At 39.2% G+C, this 19,241-nt stretch overlaps 2 protein-coding genes across 2 annotated transcripts; both read left to right on the top strand.

Moving 5' to 3' along the window:
- Positions 1 to 1,472: 1,472 nt before the first annotated feature.
- Positions 1,473 to 5,101, top strand: LOC146360624 (OX-2 membrane glycoprotein-like). The gene is made up of 6 exons (XM_084922551.1): positions 1,473 to 1,597; positions 1,972 to 2,058; positions 2,229 to 2,477; positions 2,692 to 3,006; positions 3,976 to 4,057; positions 4,155 to 5,101. Exons 1-6 carry the CDS (start codon positions 1,558 to 1,560, stop codon positions 4,204 to 4,206), a joined length of 825 nt encoding a protein of 274 aa, XP_084778677.1. The 5' UTR covers positions 1,473 to 1,557; the 3' UTR covers positions 4,207 to 5,101.
- Positions 5,102 to 8,711: 3,610 nt separating this feature from the next.
- LOC146360623 (uncharacterized) lies at positions 8,712 to 19,016 on the top strand. Its single transcript, XM_084921263.1, has 8 exons — positions 8,712 to 8,715; positions 9,518 to 9,724; positions 14,197 to 14,535; positions 15,373 to 15,669; positions 15,749 to 15,787; positions 15,891 to 15,978; positions 17,891 to 17,953; positions 18,118 to 19,016. The coding sequence occupies exons 1-8, from the start codon at positions 8,712 to 8,714 to the stop codon at positions 18,233 to 18,235; spliced, it is 1,155 nt and encodes a 384-aa protein (XP_084777389.1). The 3' UTR covers positions 18,236 to 19,016.
- Positions 19,017 to 19,241: the final 225 nt, after the last annotated feature.

The following is a 19,241-nucleotide window of genomic DNA, read 5'->3' as shown; positions in this document are numbered from 1 at the left end:
AATCTTGAGAGCTTAAAAAATGCAACTGGATGTCTTTAGGTTTTTGAAGATGTGTTATCTCCTTTTCAAGAAGCTTCTTCAGTTCTACAACAACTGGTGGAGAGTCACAGTTTATTAAACCCCCGGTGTGGGCTGTCTTGAGGGTCATCAACCCACTAGTCATCATATGACTCTTCAGATGAGCCAAGATGTAAAAAAGGTGTGGGTCATTCCTGTCATTGGGGCAGATAGTCTTATGTTGGACAAAGCCTTAAAAAATGGGGTTTTCAGTATCAGGATACACGTTTTTGCTTTTCTGTGATTTCTTTTGCCAACATGATGACTGCTACCTGCTTAGTCCTGCAGAAACAAGTACAAAATTATCAGAGGCCCAAGATAAGGAAGAGTGGATGAAAAATAATGTGCCAAAGAGATCTCCAAAAATTTCCAAGGCGAGACTTATCAAAGGTCAAACGTTGTTCTCCAGAGTCCTTTATGCTGATCATAGACATAGTCCCTTTATTGCACAATGATTTACAGTTTGCCAGCTTCTGTTAACGATTTGTTTATTATAAACATTCATAAAAAATGGAGCCCATAGTCTAGAACAGGGGTGGGCAACTCCAGGCCTCAAGTGCCGGAGTCCTGCAGGTTTTAGATCTCACCCTGGGTCAACACACCTGAATCAAATGATTAGTTTATTACCAGCCCTCTGGAGAACTTCAAGACATGTTGAGGAGGTCGTTTAGCAATTTGGATCAGCTATGTTGGATCAAGGACACAACTAAAACCTGCAGGACACCGGCACTCGAGGCCTGGAGTTGCCCACCCCTGGTCTAGGAGGTCTTCCAGAAGGATTTCCAGCTTAGTTTAATAATGACTTTTGGAAACCCCTCTTTGACGTGAGAACAAAGACGAGCAAACTGGTCACGGAGCCTATCACAGCTGTCTTAGGGCAACAGGTAACCAGTCTGTTGTATGGCTAACACATAGAGACAGACAACCATTTATACCTATGGGCAATTTAGAATCGACAATGAACCTAACAGCACTAACTGCATGTCTTTGGGAGGAAGCCAGAGTACCCAGAGAGAAACATGGGAAGAACATGAAAACTCCACACAGAGAGAGCCTGGCTTGATTGTGGACTTGAACTCAACCGTGCTAATCAATGTGCCAAAATGCTGCCTGAAAAAATATGATTATATTGGCAAATTAATGGGAAGAAATGGAATATCAAACAGAATGAATGCAATGAAAATGTGTCAATTAATGTACATTTATTTGCATTAATCAAGTATTTCTTCAAAAAAGTTTTAGGCACACCGTGTATTTGACTTAATTTTTTTTCATATCTTGCAAAAATATATCAAACCACCAATCAGTGCCTCATTTATGAGAAGCTTATAAGCTGAAATACAACCAGAAACCTATATCATGCGTTTGTCTTACCTCAAAGGCTTTCATATGGGTCCGCACTCAGTCAGGGAATCCCCCGTTAAAGTTTCATTTTGAGCAGCATAAATAGCCAGTACAGGGACAAAACGAAAGTGTTGACAACACAGCAGTGAAGCAAAGATGATGTTCCTCCTCCTGATCGTTTTTTGTTTATTCAAAGGTAAGTCTCTCTAAACGCAGCTCCTTTATATTATTATTTGCTATTATTATATTAATCATAATAATATGATATACAGTTTTACAACCCTGCCTTTTTATGGTTTTATGATCCAGATCACGTTAATTTTACTTTTAATATGCAGAGGGAAATGTATTATTATGTATTATATCATTTAAAGAGTTGTACCTGGATTTTAAAGTAAAAATGCAAAAACAAAAAAACAGTGCGAGTTGTAATTTGGTGAAATTTACAGTTTATATAATAGATTAACTGTCAGGTCTGTTCCTTTTTACTGTGCTGCATTACTGAGTAGCATAAAAGCTTTTTTTCCTATCGAGTCTGCACTTACTTACATTCAGCTTCCATTATTTCAGCCTCGGCTTCACTCAGTCTACATGGAGACACAACAGCTGAGTACGGCAGTGATGCGCACTACAGGTGCGCGCTGTCAAACTCCACAGGTGCGCTTGTTTGTTTTTTAAATTATTATTATTATGAATTCTATTATTCAGTTGTTGTCCTCGCCCAGATCCTAATCTCTGAGCTGCTGATGTTATCCAGAACATTAGTTAAATATTAACACACTCTATGCAGGGTGCTTACTGGATTACCTTTTGGCTTTTACCGGCAGGTGTGCTGCAGGTTACTTGGCAAAGGTTCGTCCAGGGGACAGTGGAGAACATGGCAACATACAGCGAGCGCTTTGGAATAGACGTAAACACGCCCTACCGTGGAAAAGTGCTCGTTACGAAAGAGTCTTTCAGCCCTTCGGCGATCAAACTGACGAATCTCACATGGGAGGATGAGAGTTGTTTAGTCTGCGCCTTTAACATCTTTCCAGGCGGCTCGAAAAGAAGTCAGATTTGCCTCAAAGTGCAAGGTAGATTGCTGCAAACCCATTCATATGAACTGACATTATAAGTAACCTCTGAAATTGAGAGAGCCGTTATATTAAGAAAAAATAGAGCCAGCTTTTTTTCTTTTTCTTTTTTGTTAAAGAGAGGAAAAAATCCTGACCTTTATTATTACTGTTACTGGTGACATTAAGCTGGCTGCAGTTCTCAAACTGATCAATATTTCATTTGTCCGTAAAGGGATATCAAAGGTGAACACAATGCACCACGCAAAGCAAGATGGAGAAGTTGTGTTTAGCTGCTCCGCCACAGGCAAACCAGCTCCCACCATAGAGTGGAACCTTTCAGATGGAGCCACAATCGCAGAAGAACCACCGACAGTGACAGTAAAAAACAGCGACCACACGTTCAACACCAGCAGCAACATAACTGTGAAAGTACCTCCCGGCTGGAGTGGACACGCGGCGTGTGTGCTGAACCGTGGAAAAATTGGAGAGAGGGAAGAGAGGATCGCTTTCTCCCCCTCTGCATCGGCGGACGGGGATGACCAGAGAGGTATGCACGAGTCATTTTATGTAACCGCATTTATGTATAACACTGGCGTAATGCTTGGAAACAAAATATTCCTAATAAATGAACACGCGCTGGGAGATCATTCTAATCAGCTAATTCAAGCGTAGGTGGAGTTTACAGGGAAAAAGACTTCCATGAAACTATTACTAAATATCTAACTATCGGGAAGTGAAGAGTGAAATTATGAGACAGAGTTTTGAGTGACACCTTGGCTGTGGTGTTTAGAAAATGATGCAGGTAGGAAGTCCCTGTGGTGATCTGGTCCCAGCTTCCTGGAACGTTCCCAGCAGAGTGCGCACTGACTGAAAGTGATGTCACTCCTCCACCACAGCCTGACCAGAGTGTGATATTTGGATGCAAATCTTGCTTAAACAGGTTTTGTGTTCAATTTGGTGCTAATCAAACTAAAACATAGACTACTGTTTGTGATTAAGAGCTAACAGGAAAATTCAGACTCACTAAACTGCGTCATTTTTGTTTGTTTGTTTTTGACCGCAAGGTACCTTTTTTCACTTATCAGGAACGCAGGAATTCCCTGAAATTCCAAGTCATGTTAAATCCATTTCCTGATGACTTGGGACAAACTGTGTGACAATGAAGCAGTCAAGGAGTGTCGCACTAGAAAGATAACAAACAAAAGTGACTAAGAGCAGACTGAGTGAATGCTATGCTGTGAGTCAGCTGATGCTTTCAGTACGGCGATGACGCCAGTTTCGCTCCTGGCGAGTTAAAAAAAAAAAACCCACGTCACGATACAGTGAGCGGTGCTGCTGAGCTGTAGCTCTCTGGGGAGGTCATCTGACGGATGATGGACATTAGTTGTTTGGCTTTAACAGTAAATGTGTGACCATGTAAATCCCCCCCCCCCCCCCCCCTTCCCTCTTTCAGAGAAGCGTCAGTCATTTTGTTTCTGGAACAAACTAACCAGGTGCTCTTTCTCTCCCGGGACAGGACCGTCTCCGTCAGCGATCGCACTGATCTGCATTGCTATAATTGTTTGCTGTATAGCTGTTGCAGTGTATGTGATTAAAAGGTGAGTTTTTAGTGCTGTTTTATAGCATCTTAGGCAGTTACTTAACAGATGAGTCAGCTGATAAACTGTTTTCTTTTTATTTTCTCTTTCTTTCTAGGAGTTCTAGGAAACACAACCAGAGAGAAGGATCATGTTCCATGCATGCATAACCAATGTTAGACTTTCTAGCTGCCTTTTGCGATGCAAGCATTACAAACACCTTTGTGAATTAAGGTCAAGCATTGGCAGGTAGCTTCAAACTTTCACATGCGTGGACCTGTCCATTGACATTTCTTATGAACTGCGCTACTCAGCACTTTAATGTCATGGAGCTTTGAGCAAAACATGTTTCATCCGACTCTGAATGTAAAAAAATTAAAATACACAAATATCATGGAGAAGAAGCGGTGCAAAGCCACAAGGATCTGATAGGAATATAGCTTTCGTTTTTTCTGAATTGCATGCAGAACATTTAAGCAGTAAACCGGAGTGTTTTTCAACACACACGCGCGCGTGTGTGTGCGGAGGGGGGGTCACTGGAAGTAAGGAAATACCCTGTAGGCGGTATTACACTGGGGCTGTGCTGCTATCTAGTGGTCCTATCAGGGAATACAGGGAAGCACATGCAGACGGATGCAGGGTCCACATGGCTCACATGAGGCAACTCAAGGAAACGTTCCTAGCAAATCTGAACAAATACCTCAACAAAATAATTTCTATGTTTAAATGTTATTCACTGCGCCCATGTAGTAAATGTGTACTTTTAGTTTGGCACTTTTCTGGCAGTTTGCACTCCAGTGTTTGTACTATTATTAAATATTATTTTAAGTAATACAGTGCAGTCAGTATGCAAATGTGCTGGCATTTATCTTAAATACATTTAATTTACATTTAAGCTACATGCCAGCTTTAGCTGTGGTAAAATGAATGTGAGTTAGTCCCAGTCTTTATTATGTGTTATTAACCTGTGGTGTGGTTATCCTAAATGTTTGCACTGATGTATCTTTAATAATTTATTTTCAAATATTATTTATTGTTGAACTAATTAAATGTGTCTAAACCGTGTGTCTGATTTCATTTGTACAATATTTCTTTCATTTTTCTTCTTTTTTTTGCTTGAAAGGGCTCTGGTTGGGCTGAAAATATACTGTAATTTATGACATACAGCTTCTTTGGGATCCTTGTGATAAACCTACAATTTGCAAACCAAAACAAGGATTTTTCTTTTTCTTTACTTACCTGTCATAAAGACTTTCAGTCCAGGTCAAGCATAATTTGTTGAAACACATACAGATCTAGAAAGGAAACATGTTTGTGTTAACACCATTAACACAAAAACTGATCATTATGATTAGGAGAAGTAATTGTAGTAGCCGTAGTAATAATGGTAGTAGTGGCAGAATCCTCCCTTAGTTACGCTGCAATAGCTCTAGGCTGCTGGGGGCTTCCCATGATGCACTGAATGTTTCTTCTTTTCCCCTATTTATGTGTTTATACACCTCTCTGCATTTAATCATTAGTTATTATTAATCCCTGGCTCTCTTGCACAGCGTGTCTTTTGTCCTGTCTCCCTCATCTCCCAACCGGTCACAGCAGGTGGCTGTCCCTCCCTGAGCCTGGTTCTGCCAGCAGTTCCTGTTAAAAGGGAGTTTTTATTTCTCACTGTTGCCAAGTACTTGGTCAAAGGGGCCATATGAATGTTGGGTTTTTTCTTTAAACTGAGTTGAGTAATAGTAGAAGTATTTAGTCAATCATATAGTACTTTGGGTGGACTATACCACTAAAAAGGAAGGGGAAAACCAGACTGACACATATTTTAAACTGGGAATAAGACTGTGCTTGTTAAATATAGCCTTTGTTTATTATATAATAATATTCACATATTATCTTTTTGTCTTAGGGTTTTTACTCAGTTGTTAGTTTATGTGTTTCCATGGCTGACCTGATGAACAATTTACCTGAAACTGAGTTCAGTACAATTTGAATTTTTGGCGGCACAGTATGAAACTATGATGCTACATCATGGAGTTACACATTATGTTAATTCTGTTTTTATATTTTGGAGTCCTTGACAAATATGAGAAGTTGTATCTTAATAAAACAAATGTATATATGACGATATGGGAGTTAGGTATTTTAGTTATGGGAAAGTTTTCATTTTTTAGTGATGATCATCATGGTGAACTGGCATGTTAGAGAGTTTAATGGTGCAACCTTGTACAGTATAAACATATATTTTCTCACTTCGTGTGGTGTAATTTGTTTAAATAGGCCTCACTCAAGGAATAGCCTGCATTAGCAGGTTAATTTTTAATTGTTAATTTCTAATGCGATTTAACCATAGTAGTAAACTTGAATGTATTACTCCGATTGGTGGTGATATATCAATAATGCGCGAATGTAGCAACAGCAAGTTCATTGTGGGAATAAACGCATTCTACCAAGAGTAGCAAAAATTAGCAGATCAAAAACAAGCAAAGCTAATGGTAGAAGAACAGAAGAGAAGGACAGAAATACTATAGTGAAGGTGCAACTTTTACACATGCGTTTTCTCTCCAGAAATGAGACATGTCAATGAGAGGAAGCAGTTTTGTTGAGCACCAGAAATATGTGGGGTACATATTGAGATGACAGGAGTGACTACAACAACGCTACCACCTGATATAAGTCTTGTGTCTGTCTCAAGGCAGCATCTGACCTCTGTATAAGCTCTTTCCCTCATGCGCACCATCACTGTGTTGTTTTACTATTTCACTGTTTAGAGATTCCCAAATGATCCTTCAAAGATCTGCAGGTTTTTGTCTCTATGGAACCTGAGCAAATTCTTGCAACAGTGTCAAGGTCCTTGCTAAAAAGTCCTCCTGCCAGGGCATGCGTTACCTGCATGGGAGGAGCATGACTCCCCCAGGGGCCAATAGCCAATCAGAGTGCACACCCGTTCTCTCCTTGCTGTGTCTCCCTGCAGGCAAGTTATGGACTTGGATTGAATCAGACTAAGGCGGGTGTTGTGCCAAAACGTGATTGTCTTCCAAAAACTGATTTCCGGTATTTGCCAATTTTTAAGTGGACAAAAGGGAGCTGATTGATTATAATGTAAGTACAATAACACAGTTACAAAGATACTTGAGAAACAAGTAAATCTTTAATTTTGTATATAACCCCTTTGTAATACCTGTTCACCAAAGTCAATTTAGCAACATGTGTAACGATATTACACATAAAAAACACACAGAAACATTGAAAATCAGTTTTTTGCACAACACGTGCAAGTGTGCCTTCATAGACCCAGTAAGTCACATTGGGAAAGTATTTCTGTTGCTGTTATGTATCAATGTAAACAGCTGTTATTATTGCCTTGTGTGTTAGCAGCTATGCTGTAGGTAAGTAAGTTGTCGCCTGGCTCCACAGGATGTTCCTTATTTATAAGTTGTTTCAGTTGTTGCCGAGAGTTAATGTTCACAAAGATTTTACCTGATGGAGTTACTAAGTTAGCATACGAGTTTGTTCTTGTTTATAAAGCCTGCGTAAACCTGGCAGCCTTTGAGTGAGTAATTGTGTCCACTAGAGGGTGGTGTTGACTCATAAATGAGGGAATTGGCTTAACCCTGGAGGACCCATGGGGTCAAATTTGACCCCATGGTTTCCCTAGAAAACAAATGGGGTCAGCTCTGACCCCATGGGTTCTCCAGGGTTAAATTGATTATGATTCTGTGTTTATGCCATCCTGTTATGTTGTTATGATAAGCTCTTTTTGTAGCTCTTTTTCTGGTTCTGTTCATTTGTAATCTGGTATGGTGTTCTCTGTAATACTGAAGTGTGAGAAATGCTAAACATTATATTATTTTTTATTTGTATTAATTTCAGACACACATCCTTACTTGCCAACGAGAGTGTGTTTGATGTGGGCTTGTGGTAAATAAAGTTCTTCCACTCTGACATCATTCCCCGTCTCTGACCGGACGTTATTACCAGCGAAGGGTACAGAATCACGTTTCAGAGATAGTGGTCCAGGGCGTCCGCTATAACAGTCTTCCTTGAGCTCTGTCACCACTGCCTGGTTAAAAAATTCAATGACTCAATCAATCTGTTGCTGCTTCATAGGTTTTCAGGTTAATATTTCCTTCTCGACTGTTTTTTTTCTTTAAGGAATCAGGATTTCAGTCATGTTGATCATCAGCTGCTCTCATCTCTGTCGAGCTTAGGAAGAAATCTCAGGATAAGTACTTCTCTTAAAATTGCTTATGTACCTTTTTTTATCAGCTAATTCAGATGATAAAAGTTTGCGATGATCACTCTTTATCATCCTTTGATTTACAATTATAAAGTGAAATCATTCCTTTTGAGTCTCTGATAAGTTGTGACATTGTGAAATTTTTTAAACTTATTTCTGGAGCTTCTTTTATTATTCTATTTCCTTTCTAATCTGGTATGAATTGCAAATATCAGGCAAACTCTTGATTGTGCAATATCAACAGTGTACCGCTACATTATTTTATTTTATTTTATTTTATTTTATTTTATTTTATTTTATTTTATTTTATTTTATTTTATTTTATTTTATTTTAACAATTCGGGACACTTTCTGTCAGTTGAAAATCAGCTCTAAAAGCAGACAGCTTTTAGATATTAGCTTGTTACTGTTGTTACTTGAAAATGTTTTTTCAGTTTTTACATCATGGGTGAGGGAACTAAAAAAGCGGCAGTTCCTTTACTTTAATTAATATTTTGAAGAAGTTGAGTTCAGTAGTTGAATTATATTCAAGGCTTTATTCAACAATACTGTGTAACACACGTGTGTTAGGCAGGTTGTATAGAAAAACGTGGTCAGATTCATGCTTGATTGGCAGGTGACACCTGGTTGCACTTTCTGTTAGCATTCAGCTTTGTGTTCTGTAACTACAGGGGTTCAACAAACAATTGCAACGCATCACACTGATGTCTTCGGAAGTTTATTTTTCTCTCTCTCTTATTTTCTTCAGGCATTGTGAAAACTGAAGAAAACACAAAGTTTACAACGCAAATATCTCTGACCATATCAAAGTCTCTCATCTTAGTTTCCATAAACAGTCTTGAGCTAAAAAAATGCAATATAATGGATATCACTAAGGACCCCAAAGTGCTTTACATATCCAGTCATCCACCCATTCACACACTGGTGATGGCAACTACATTGCAGCCACAGCCACCCTGGGGCACAATGACAGAGGCCCAAGGACACAACAACTGAGACTGTCCAAGCCGGGGCTCGAACCGGCAACCTTCCAATTACAAGGCAAACTCCCAACTCTTGAGCCACGATCGCCCCACCAAGTTTTCTTTGGTTCCTTGTCACCAAAGGAAACTGAAAATCATTTTTGTACATTTATTATACTAAATACTTGTCACAGTTATTACTGTATACTAGTCATTAATGATATGTAAAGCTTACCAAAATCAAAATTTTCTTGATTTTGTATTATGATATTTCCCGATTCTTCACAGAGCTGCATGAACCTGTTGTTGATGTCAGACAGTCAAACTCTACTGAAGAGTGGGTTGTTTCCTGTTCAGCCACTGGTCGACCTGCTCCCACTGTAACACTCAGTGTCTCACAACAAGCCCTCAGCTTCTCACAGTACAACACTGTCAGTGTGTCCAACACCAACGCTACATTCACTGTCACCACTACAGCTGTGCTCTCAGGTTCACGTAAACACAGCACACAGGTGGGATGTGCAGCACGAGTGCTCTCTGCTCCTCACAGAGAGGTGATGGTGACGATTCCTGATGTCTAAAAGACTTCTGCAAATGTTGCTATGAAACTCTAAAAGTTGCAGACTGACGAGTAATTTATCATGCTAACGTTTGTGTTCATTTTTCAAGATTTAATGTTAGGTAGATTTTAGTCATTGCATCTGTACTGGTGGCCTGTGGTTGTGCAGCAGTCGTCGCTGTCCTGGTTAAGAAAAAATCCCAGAGCAGGTATTCTTCTCAAACAGTATCTGTTGTGCCTGAAATCATGTATCTTAATCTACACATAAAGGTGTGCAAGTGTCAATAAACCTTTCAGGCTCTTACAAATGGACCTTGAGATGAGTAAGACACCTAAAAGCAGAGACACTCACAAGTAAGTCACTCTTTATCCTTTTCTGTACTTGCAAAGTTATTTATTGCACATGTCCAGCATTCCACTGTTTAAAGCTATTGATTTGTTCATAAAACATACCATACAATATTAATGTATTGATGAAAATTATGAGTGAAAACATGTTTTATCTTTGTTTTAAGGGGTAGAGGACATTTATTTAATAGTGATCTCAGACAACAAACGCCTCTTCAGAAAAAGAATGTTGACCAATGTTGAACCTGAAAAAACTGCATCGAAGCTTGAGACACAAGTACTGTCACAATGGGATGCACTCGACCATCCTTCCTGCCCAGATCAGAATACCGCTCACTGACGAGTCACAATTGGAAATATATCTCGAGTAGGTTTCTTTTTATAGAGTTAATTATTTATTTTTTGCATTTTTTTGTAATGCAGAGTATAATTAAAGTGCACAGCATCTGTGCAAAAAACACAACATATGAAGTCATAGTTCTCAGGTATTTAATGAAGGAATATTTGTCCATCTGGTAATGTGAAATAAAGCAAGAATTTGAAAAAAGAATTCACAATTTGAGTGTTTAGGAGGAGCGTGTGAAGATTTTATAGAAAACCAGTAACAGATTAATTTAGACAGGACGATCAACCAACTTGGACAATTTTTTTTAACTAACTGATGAAAGTTAGCAAACTATGAAGCCATGATTGTTAAGTTCCTGAGTTTTTTTGTTTTTCTTTTGGTGCCACACTATTTATAACACAATGATGATTGACACTGTTTGAAGAACCCAGCTGTGAATTTTTCCTTAAGGAAAGAACCGGCTGTGGAACTGCCACTGATCTTGTCATGATCCTGGGTCCTTTTGACCCAGCGTTTGGTGTTTTCTGTTCTTCCTCTGTTTAGTGTTTACTCTGTTCTGCCCGTGTGTTCCTGTATTTAGTCCGCGTTTCTTAGTTTGTGTCCTTTCATGTGTAAGTTCCTGTTTTATTGTGAAGGTCTGCGTCTTATGTGAGTGTTTTCAGTTTGCCTCCCTAGTCTCGTCACGTTAATTACTCCCAGCTGTGTCCCCCACCTGTGTGTAATCTCCCTGTGTTCTCTGAGTGTATTTAAGTTGTGTCTTCTGTCCTAATAGTTGCTGGTTCGTCTGTGTTGTTTCCCCTCGGTCTCCCTGCGTATTTCCCCGGACCTCCCTGCATCTTCGTTTCTGGTTTGTTTTGTTAGTTTTACCCAGTTTAGGTTTTCCTGCTTCACCTTCACCCACGCCATTGCTGTTTGTATTTTCTTTTGTTAAATAAATACTCATCTGCACCCGAGCTGCCGCATTTTGGGTCCTATCTCCAATTCCACACGTCTGCCACCGCGGTCGTGACAGATCTCCTGCAGAAAACTCCAGTCTCATTTAGATTTGTGTGGCTGGGGAATAGTGCAATAAAGAAATACAAGTTTTCTTAAACCGCAATGATCTGATGTTATATAGTGATAGAAGCCAACTAAAAACCAAAATAGCCAGTGGGAGATAATGTCATCAGTGTAACACACACGTATAATTAATTTAAACATGTTGTACGCCAGGCAGTATGTAATGAACTTGTTGACTTGTTAAGAACCATGTGATGTTTCATGGAGTAAACTATGAATTTATTCAGCATTACATGAGTTTATGGAAACATAAATGTCCCTGATCTTTAAAGGCAAAGTTTTATTTGCTGCCATCATGCATAGCATATTTGCATAATGCGTAAAAGGTTCCTGGTTTGTGGGCGACCGTGGCTCAGGGGGTTGTAACCGGAAGGTCGCCGGTTCGATCCCCGGGCTCTCTGTCCTGGTCGTTGTGTCCTTGGGCAAGACATTTTACCCTACCGCCTAATGGTGTTGGCCAGAGGGGCCGATGGCGGGATATGGCAGCCTCGCCTCTGTCAGTCTGCCCCAGGGCAGCTGTGGCTACAACCGTAGCTTGCCTCCACCAGTGTGTGAATGCGAGAGTGAATGAACAGTGGCACTGTAAAGCGCTTTGGGTGCCTTGAAAAGCGCTATATAAATCCAATCCATTATTATTATTGTAAATGAAAAGAAACACAAACCCAGCTTCAGGGGAGATAGAAAATACATGACACCGTTAACCTCACAGGAATATTGTAATTTGATAAAGGAGGTTGCCAGAGGAATTGTCTAAATGTGTAAATCTTTGTAAAGTCAACAACAACTGTGCAAAATGGAGAAAATGCAAACACACATGTGATATTTTGTTTCTCCACAATATCTCATTAAATGCTTCTTCTTCTGTGTCTTTACTGATATATTGTGTCACTTTTGGCATACTGGTTGTTTATTTGTATGTGTAAATGGCACGTGTGACTTTATCATATTGTTTTTTTACATGTGATGATAAAAAAAAGTTTCAGCTCTATTTTGTATTTTTTTCACTCTAAGGTGGTGCTGAGAATATTATGTAATTTACACAAAAGGGTAGCCTACAGCCTCTCTGGGATCCTCAAGATAAACCTACAATTTATATACCTGAAATGTTAATTATCTTTGTTTTGCTGTGATTTCCTGTCAGGAAGAGTTTCAGAACAAGCTGGGAAAAAAACTTGGACAATGTAACAGAAAAGTTGATTTCCATATTTGGTGCGCTGGTATGTGGTTACATAACAAGAGGACTGTACCACTGCAGCACAAGAGGGGAGACTCGCTCTTCATACCGCATGTTGAAGTGATAACTGAACATTGCCTGTTGAATAATTAATTTGTTATTATATTATAATACCACTCAGGTGTGATTTTATCTTAGTTTTTTTTAGCTACTTTATTAGTTTATATGTGATTATATAAGTGCTGTGATGAACAATTAACCCGGAACTGCTTTGACTTGCCCAGCCTACACGTCAAATCAGTTTGAATGTTTTGGCGGTAAAGTACGGAGGCATGATGCCGCGCTTTAGAGTTACATGTTATTATGTTACTACTCTTCTTATTTTCGGAGTCTTTCACAAAGGTGAGCTGAAACTGGGTGTCAATGTTACACACGTGCATGGGCCAATAAGCGATTCTTCCCGAAAATACTGACTTCTTCCTCTTCTTTGTTAAACGTGAGGATGTTCATTAAGGTGAACTGGTACTTTGGACTGTTTGGGTTTAACTGAGTATTTAAGTGGGAGGCAGATTTACACGCAGTTGGTTTTTAGGTCTACCGTGTACACGCAGAGGCGCGCTTACGTATCTATGATGGCGCTGTAAAAATGTTAGAGCAAATTTAAGAAGAGACAAAAAGTCCTCTCTCTGTCCAGCGTTTCATCGGGAGAGAAAACGTAATCACGACAAAGTATTTTCACGGTGCAGGTATGCAGCTCTCGCGTTCAAATTCCTCGCGCACAGTCTGAGCTCTCAGCGCTCCCTCTGGCAGCTCCGCTTTCCCCAAACTGAACTGTGAGCGCGCCATTCACCGACTTTTCAAAGTTTGGAGGGCGGAGCCAAAAGGGAACATAGGCGACATTCAAAGCAGTACGAAACAACCTCGAGTTGTACCGTGCGGCAACGTGACCGCTGTTTTATGCCGTGTTTGTTCTTGAAAATAAATTAAAAATACCGTCATTTTCTGGAGTATATGAGTGCAAGTACTAACAGCTACCATTAGAATACTTTAATGCAAGGCAATCTCATAATCCAGGAGATTCTAAGGCATGTCCTGGAGCATTTCCGTCCACTCACAGTATGTGCAGTTACATGTGTTTGCTGCAGATTGGTTTTATCTCGCGGAGGACTTTTGACATAATTCAATACAGTCTGATGACTGAGCAGAACTGAACTGAAGTTAATGTGTTTAAGCATAGTAATGACATATCTGTGTAAATAGCAGCCTATGATAAAGTTATTCCTATTGAAAATATTCACATTTAATATATGTTGGAAGCACTTAACCTATATTTACCAACCATATTTCTAGTAAAACTTTAATGACGTTACATAGACTAATGACTACTGCAAATACTGACTTTGAATTTAAACAGAAAACTGAAAAAAATGGACTAATTGAAAACTGAATGTGCCTCACATCTTAAACTGTATCTCCTACAGCTCTAACAGCAGTGATCCAAACACAGCAGACTGTGCTGGCAGCAATGAGAGAAGATGCTGAAGTCAGCTGTCAGCTCTTGGAGACTAAAGATGTCGTTCAGGTCACTTGGCAGACAACTTCAAATAATGTGGAGACAAATGTTGCCACCTACAGCAAGGAGTTTGGTCAGAGAGTGAATGATGGCTTTAAAGATAAATTTGAGTTTAAACACACTGGACTACAGAACTGCTCCATAGTCATCAAGAATTTGACGGAGCAGGATGAAGGATGCTATCGCTGTCTGTTTAACACTTATCCTGAAGGAGCCTTTATCGGTATAACCTGCCTCCAACTCTACGGTGAGAACTTTAACCTTCCTTTCCCAACAATAAGTGACTCTGATGACAGATTAGAACTGAAGTTGTAAAACAGCTAACTAATCATATGCAGAGGAATGGCTTATTTCAAGAGTACTGTACCCTCATCGCAGTACAGAAACAGGTTTAGGGCATGCATTTTCACTGTTATGCAGTTGACACTTAGTTAAACTGTCGGGATGTCTTAAGTAAGTAATGACCTAGGTGCTCTCTAACTTCCTGCTTCTAAATTCAGATAAAATGTGCTTTACTTGGCACTAAAAGTTCTTAGAAATATGGTATCTAACCAGATTCTTACTCTGAATGGCATTCCCTTGGCCTCCTGTAACACTGTGAGGAACCTTGGAGTCATTTTTGACCAGGCTATGTCCTTCATTGCACATATTAAACAAATATGTAGGACTGCTTTCTTCCATTTGCACAATATCTCTAAAATTAGACATGTCCTCTCTCATAATGACGCTGAAAAACTAGTTCATACTTTTATTACTTCTAGGCTGAATTACTGTAATTCTTTATTATCAGGATGTCCTAAAATTCCCTGAAAAGCCTTCAAATCCAAAATGCCGCAGTAAGAGTCCTGACAGAGACTAGAAAGAGAGAGCATATTTCTCCTATATTGACTTTTCTACACTGGATCCCTGTTAAATCTAGCTTTGAATTCAAAATCTTGATATCCTGACAGCTCACATGCAAGGTCTTGAATAATTAGGCCTAATTTGAATTGAATTGAACTCAAACAAACATAGTTGATATAAATTTGTTAGCAGCTGTTGTGTTTGTAAGAACACGTTGCTGATATCTCCTGATCCTTCACAGAGCTGCATGAACCTGTTGTTGATGTCAGAGACTCAAACTCTACTGAAGAGTGGGTTGTTTCCTGTTCAGCCACTGGTCGACCTGCTCCCACTGTAACACTCAGTGTCTCACAACAAGCCCTCAGCTTCTCACAGTACAACACTGTCAGTGTGTCCAACACCAACGCTACATTCACTGTCACCACTACAGCTGTGCTCTCAGGTTCACGTAAACACAGCACACAGGTGGGATGTGCAGCACGAGTGCTCTCTGCTCCTCACAGAGAGGTGATGGTGACGATTCCTGATGATGATGATGGTGAGAAACTCTCTTGAAGTCATTTATTTATAAATTAATGATTACTTTGTGATTGTAATGTTTGTGTTTCTTCTACCAGATCTTGATAAGAAATCAGGATCTAATCAAAGGAATTTAGGTGTGTTAACATTTGTATGTTTTAAAGTCAGCTTTCCTGTTCCTATTTTGTTTTGATAGATGTTCAAATTTTTATAACTTTCTTTCTCCTGTTTGTCTTAAAGGAATCAGGATTTCAGTGACTTTATCCTCTGTGGTGTTGGTGCTCGGTGTTCTCATCTTTGTCTGGCTTAGAAAGACATCTCAGAACAGGTACTCCTCTTAAACCGTGTCTGTGTTGCATGTTGTCCTGATAGATTTGTGTGCAGCAAATATCTTCAACCTGTTCTTACAAACACACCAGCTGCTGACACATTTATGTCCACTATGTTTGTTTCAAGAACTTACCATAGACTTGGAGGCAGGTTCTACTAATGAAGGAGCCTTCAGGATAAGTTTTAAACAAACAATAGCATCCTTCATCCTGCTCCATCACATTCCTGATGACTATGAAGCAGTTCTGCAGTCCAGTGTATAAAAACTCGACTTTATCATTAAAGCCGTTTCGAAATTTGCCTCCACATCGTTTGAGATTGAATGTTGAGATAGGAGAAGTGAAACACACACAGTCTGTGAAACTCTGAATGGTTTCTGAAAAACTGTTTTCAGTTTTTCTGCATAAATTCATAATTTTCATTATTATTGTATCAAGATTGTGTATATGAATGTTTCACCATTATTACCTGTCAAATAATTAAAATGGTAGCTTTTATTTTCTCTAAGAGGTTTAAATAAAAACTATGATTTGTGTTAATAATTTCCACTCTGTTAAATCTCATATTGCATTTAATTACAAATATTAAGTAGACTGAACTCAGTTTTATATCAACTTGTTATTAGAACTCAATTTATAAGTTAAGTTACCGGTACTTAAGATTCAAAAAGCTGATCAAGTCAGTTTGAGCTCGAAATTTTGCTTCTCAGTGTGGAAGTGCAAAATAATATGATTTGAAATAGTCATGGTTTGCTGTGTGGCAGACAGGATGTTGGACCCAAACACAGGACTGATACGCAGAGAGTAAACTCAAAACTGCAGCTTTATTGCTGGAAAAACTCGAACGATTAATACAACAAACTTAACTGGAAACTGGAAACTCAAACTAGAAAACAAACTGGGAGCAGAACACTAGGAAGTTACGGGGAGCATGGAGGAAATGTGCAGCGATGAGGTTGTATGATGGTTATGCCTGCACTATGCTGTTGCTGTTGACTCCAGTAATTTCTTCAAGACATTCTGTTTAAGTGAATACAACCAAAAACAGTTTGCATTTCTTGAAAGATCAAATCCCACAAACCTAGTTTAGAGGGTCCACACTGTCTGCACTGTATATAGTGAAGTCTGCAAGGTTTTGAACAGTGAAGTTTGTTTTGTGCCAAAGTTATTCTGCAGATAATCAGTTACAGTGGGAGCAGGTCGACCAGTGGCTGAACAGGAAACAACCCACTCTTACGTAGAGTTTGTCTCTCTGACATCAACAACAGGTTCATGCAGCTCTGTGAAGGATCAGGACATATCATCAACATGTTCTTACAAACACACCAGCTGCAAACACATTTGTGTCCAGGAAATGTAGCTCTGACATTTGTTGACAGAAGATAAATGTTCTTACCAAAGACATGGAGGCAGGTTTACCTGTGAAGGAGCCTTCAGGATAAGTGTTAAACAGGCAGTGATAGCATCCTTCATCCTGCTCTGTCACATTCCTGATGTCTATGGAGCAGTTCTGTAGTCCAGTGTATTTAAACTCAATCTTATCTGTAAAGTCAGTACACACTTTTTGGCGAAAGTACTTGTTGTACGCGGCAACATTTGTCTCCACATCATGTGAGATTTTCTGCCATGTGACCTGAAGGTCGTCTTTAGTCTCCAAGAGCTGACAGCTGAATTCAGCATCTTCTCCCACTGCTGCCAGCACAGTCTGCTGTGTTTGGATCACTGCTGTTAGAGCTGTAGGAGATACAGTTTGAGAAGTCAAGAACTTTCAGAACTATTGTGAACTGTCCATTTTTCTTAGAGGTCAAGGGTCCAAACTATGGTTTTTATTATTTATTTCAAGTATATCATAATGCATTTTTGTGAGTTTATTAGCAATAATAAATCTAATAAATTTCTTACATTTTTCAGTCTTTCACACATGCCGATTCAGTCGAATGAAACACCTGAAACTGCAAACAGAGACACTGAGGAGTAAGTGACTCTTTATCCTGTGAATGTACAACTGGAAATTTCAGCCTCTGTTGTCACATTTCACTTTCAATCTTTTAAATGTTCTCACACTTTGCTGTAACTTTATTCTCAATCATACAGTAATATTTAAAAAATGTAACTTTTTTGTTTGCTCTCATTTTAAGGACTGATACACAAGAGTGGAGGGAAGTCAGACAAGAGACTCCTGAGCGAACTGAACAAAATCATAACCAAGTGTTGTCATCAGCACCTGCAAGAAGACTCATTTTTGATGAAAACTGAAACAAAGATTTGAATGACAGAAAGTATCCCACAAGATGGTGTGTTAGAACTTCTTTTATTTATGTATTATTCACATTAATTAATTGTATACTGCCTTAGTGCCACTGGACTTTAGCATGTTTCACATTCATGCAGTTTGACAGATGGTGGGGCCTGGTTGGGGGGAAGCAGACCACTCCACAGGAAGAGTCTTTTGTCTCTTAGGCTTAGTCCACACTAATGCGTTTTAGTTTGAAAATGCATCGTTTTTCTCCGTTTTGGCCTCGTGTCCACACTGAGACTTTTGAAAACTCTCCCGAAAACGCAGACTTTCTAAAACGAAGGACGCATTTTACTCATGTGATGCAGTCATGTGACCAATTAGACAAAGATAGCGGAGTGCATTATACAGCAGTTATTTTGATGGCTCTCAATTTTGACAGCCCTAAAAAAATAGATTCATATCAGTTTGTACATGCTCCAGATAGCTTTTCTTCAAATTCTTTAATTAACACTCGCTTTTGCGCATGCTTTTGCGCACAACTCTGTGAAACGACTGAAAACGCTAGTGTGATGAAAACGCCTTTTTCAAATCTATCCAGGCTAGTGTGGACGTAGCCTGAGAGACTCTGCTGACCGTCTCTCCACCAAGCTTAGTTTTCTGTTCTTTGTTTTGATTAGAGAATGTTAGCTACCGCTCACCACTTGTCTGCAGGCTTTATTTAATGGGAAACTTCCACAACAACGGTAACAACAAAGAAGTTCAATCCTGAAGAAAAACAAAGGACTACACCAAAAGAAATCATCGTACTGGGGCTTAATTAACTTTCTGTTTATCATAATGAATTTTTTACACAACTGTACAGTGTCTGTAATTATGTAACATACTGTAAATATGAAAAATATGTCTGTTTGTTTTCACTGTGCATATTTTCATGTTGTTGTTCTTTTTAGTGTTCTAGGTTAGAGAAGTAATCAAATATGTAAAAAATAGATATACTGCATATAATTGTTTTTGTTTTGTTTT

This window comes from Perissodus microlepis, chromosome 23, assembly GCF_051167445.1.
Source record: "Perissodus microlepis isolate ML-2025 ecotype Zambia chromosome 23, ASM5116744v1, whole genome shotgun sequence".
Classification (NCBI taxonomy): Eukaryota; Metazoa; Chordata; class Actinopteri; order Cichliformes; family Cichlidae; genus Perissodus; species Perissodus microlepis.
The sequence above is the reverse complement of the archived record's forward strand: the minus strand, read 5'-3'. Positions and strand labels throughout refer to the sequence as shown.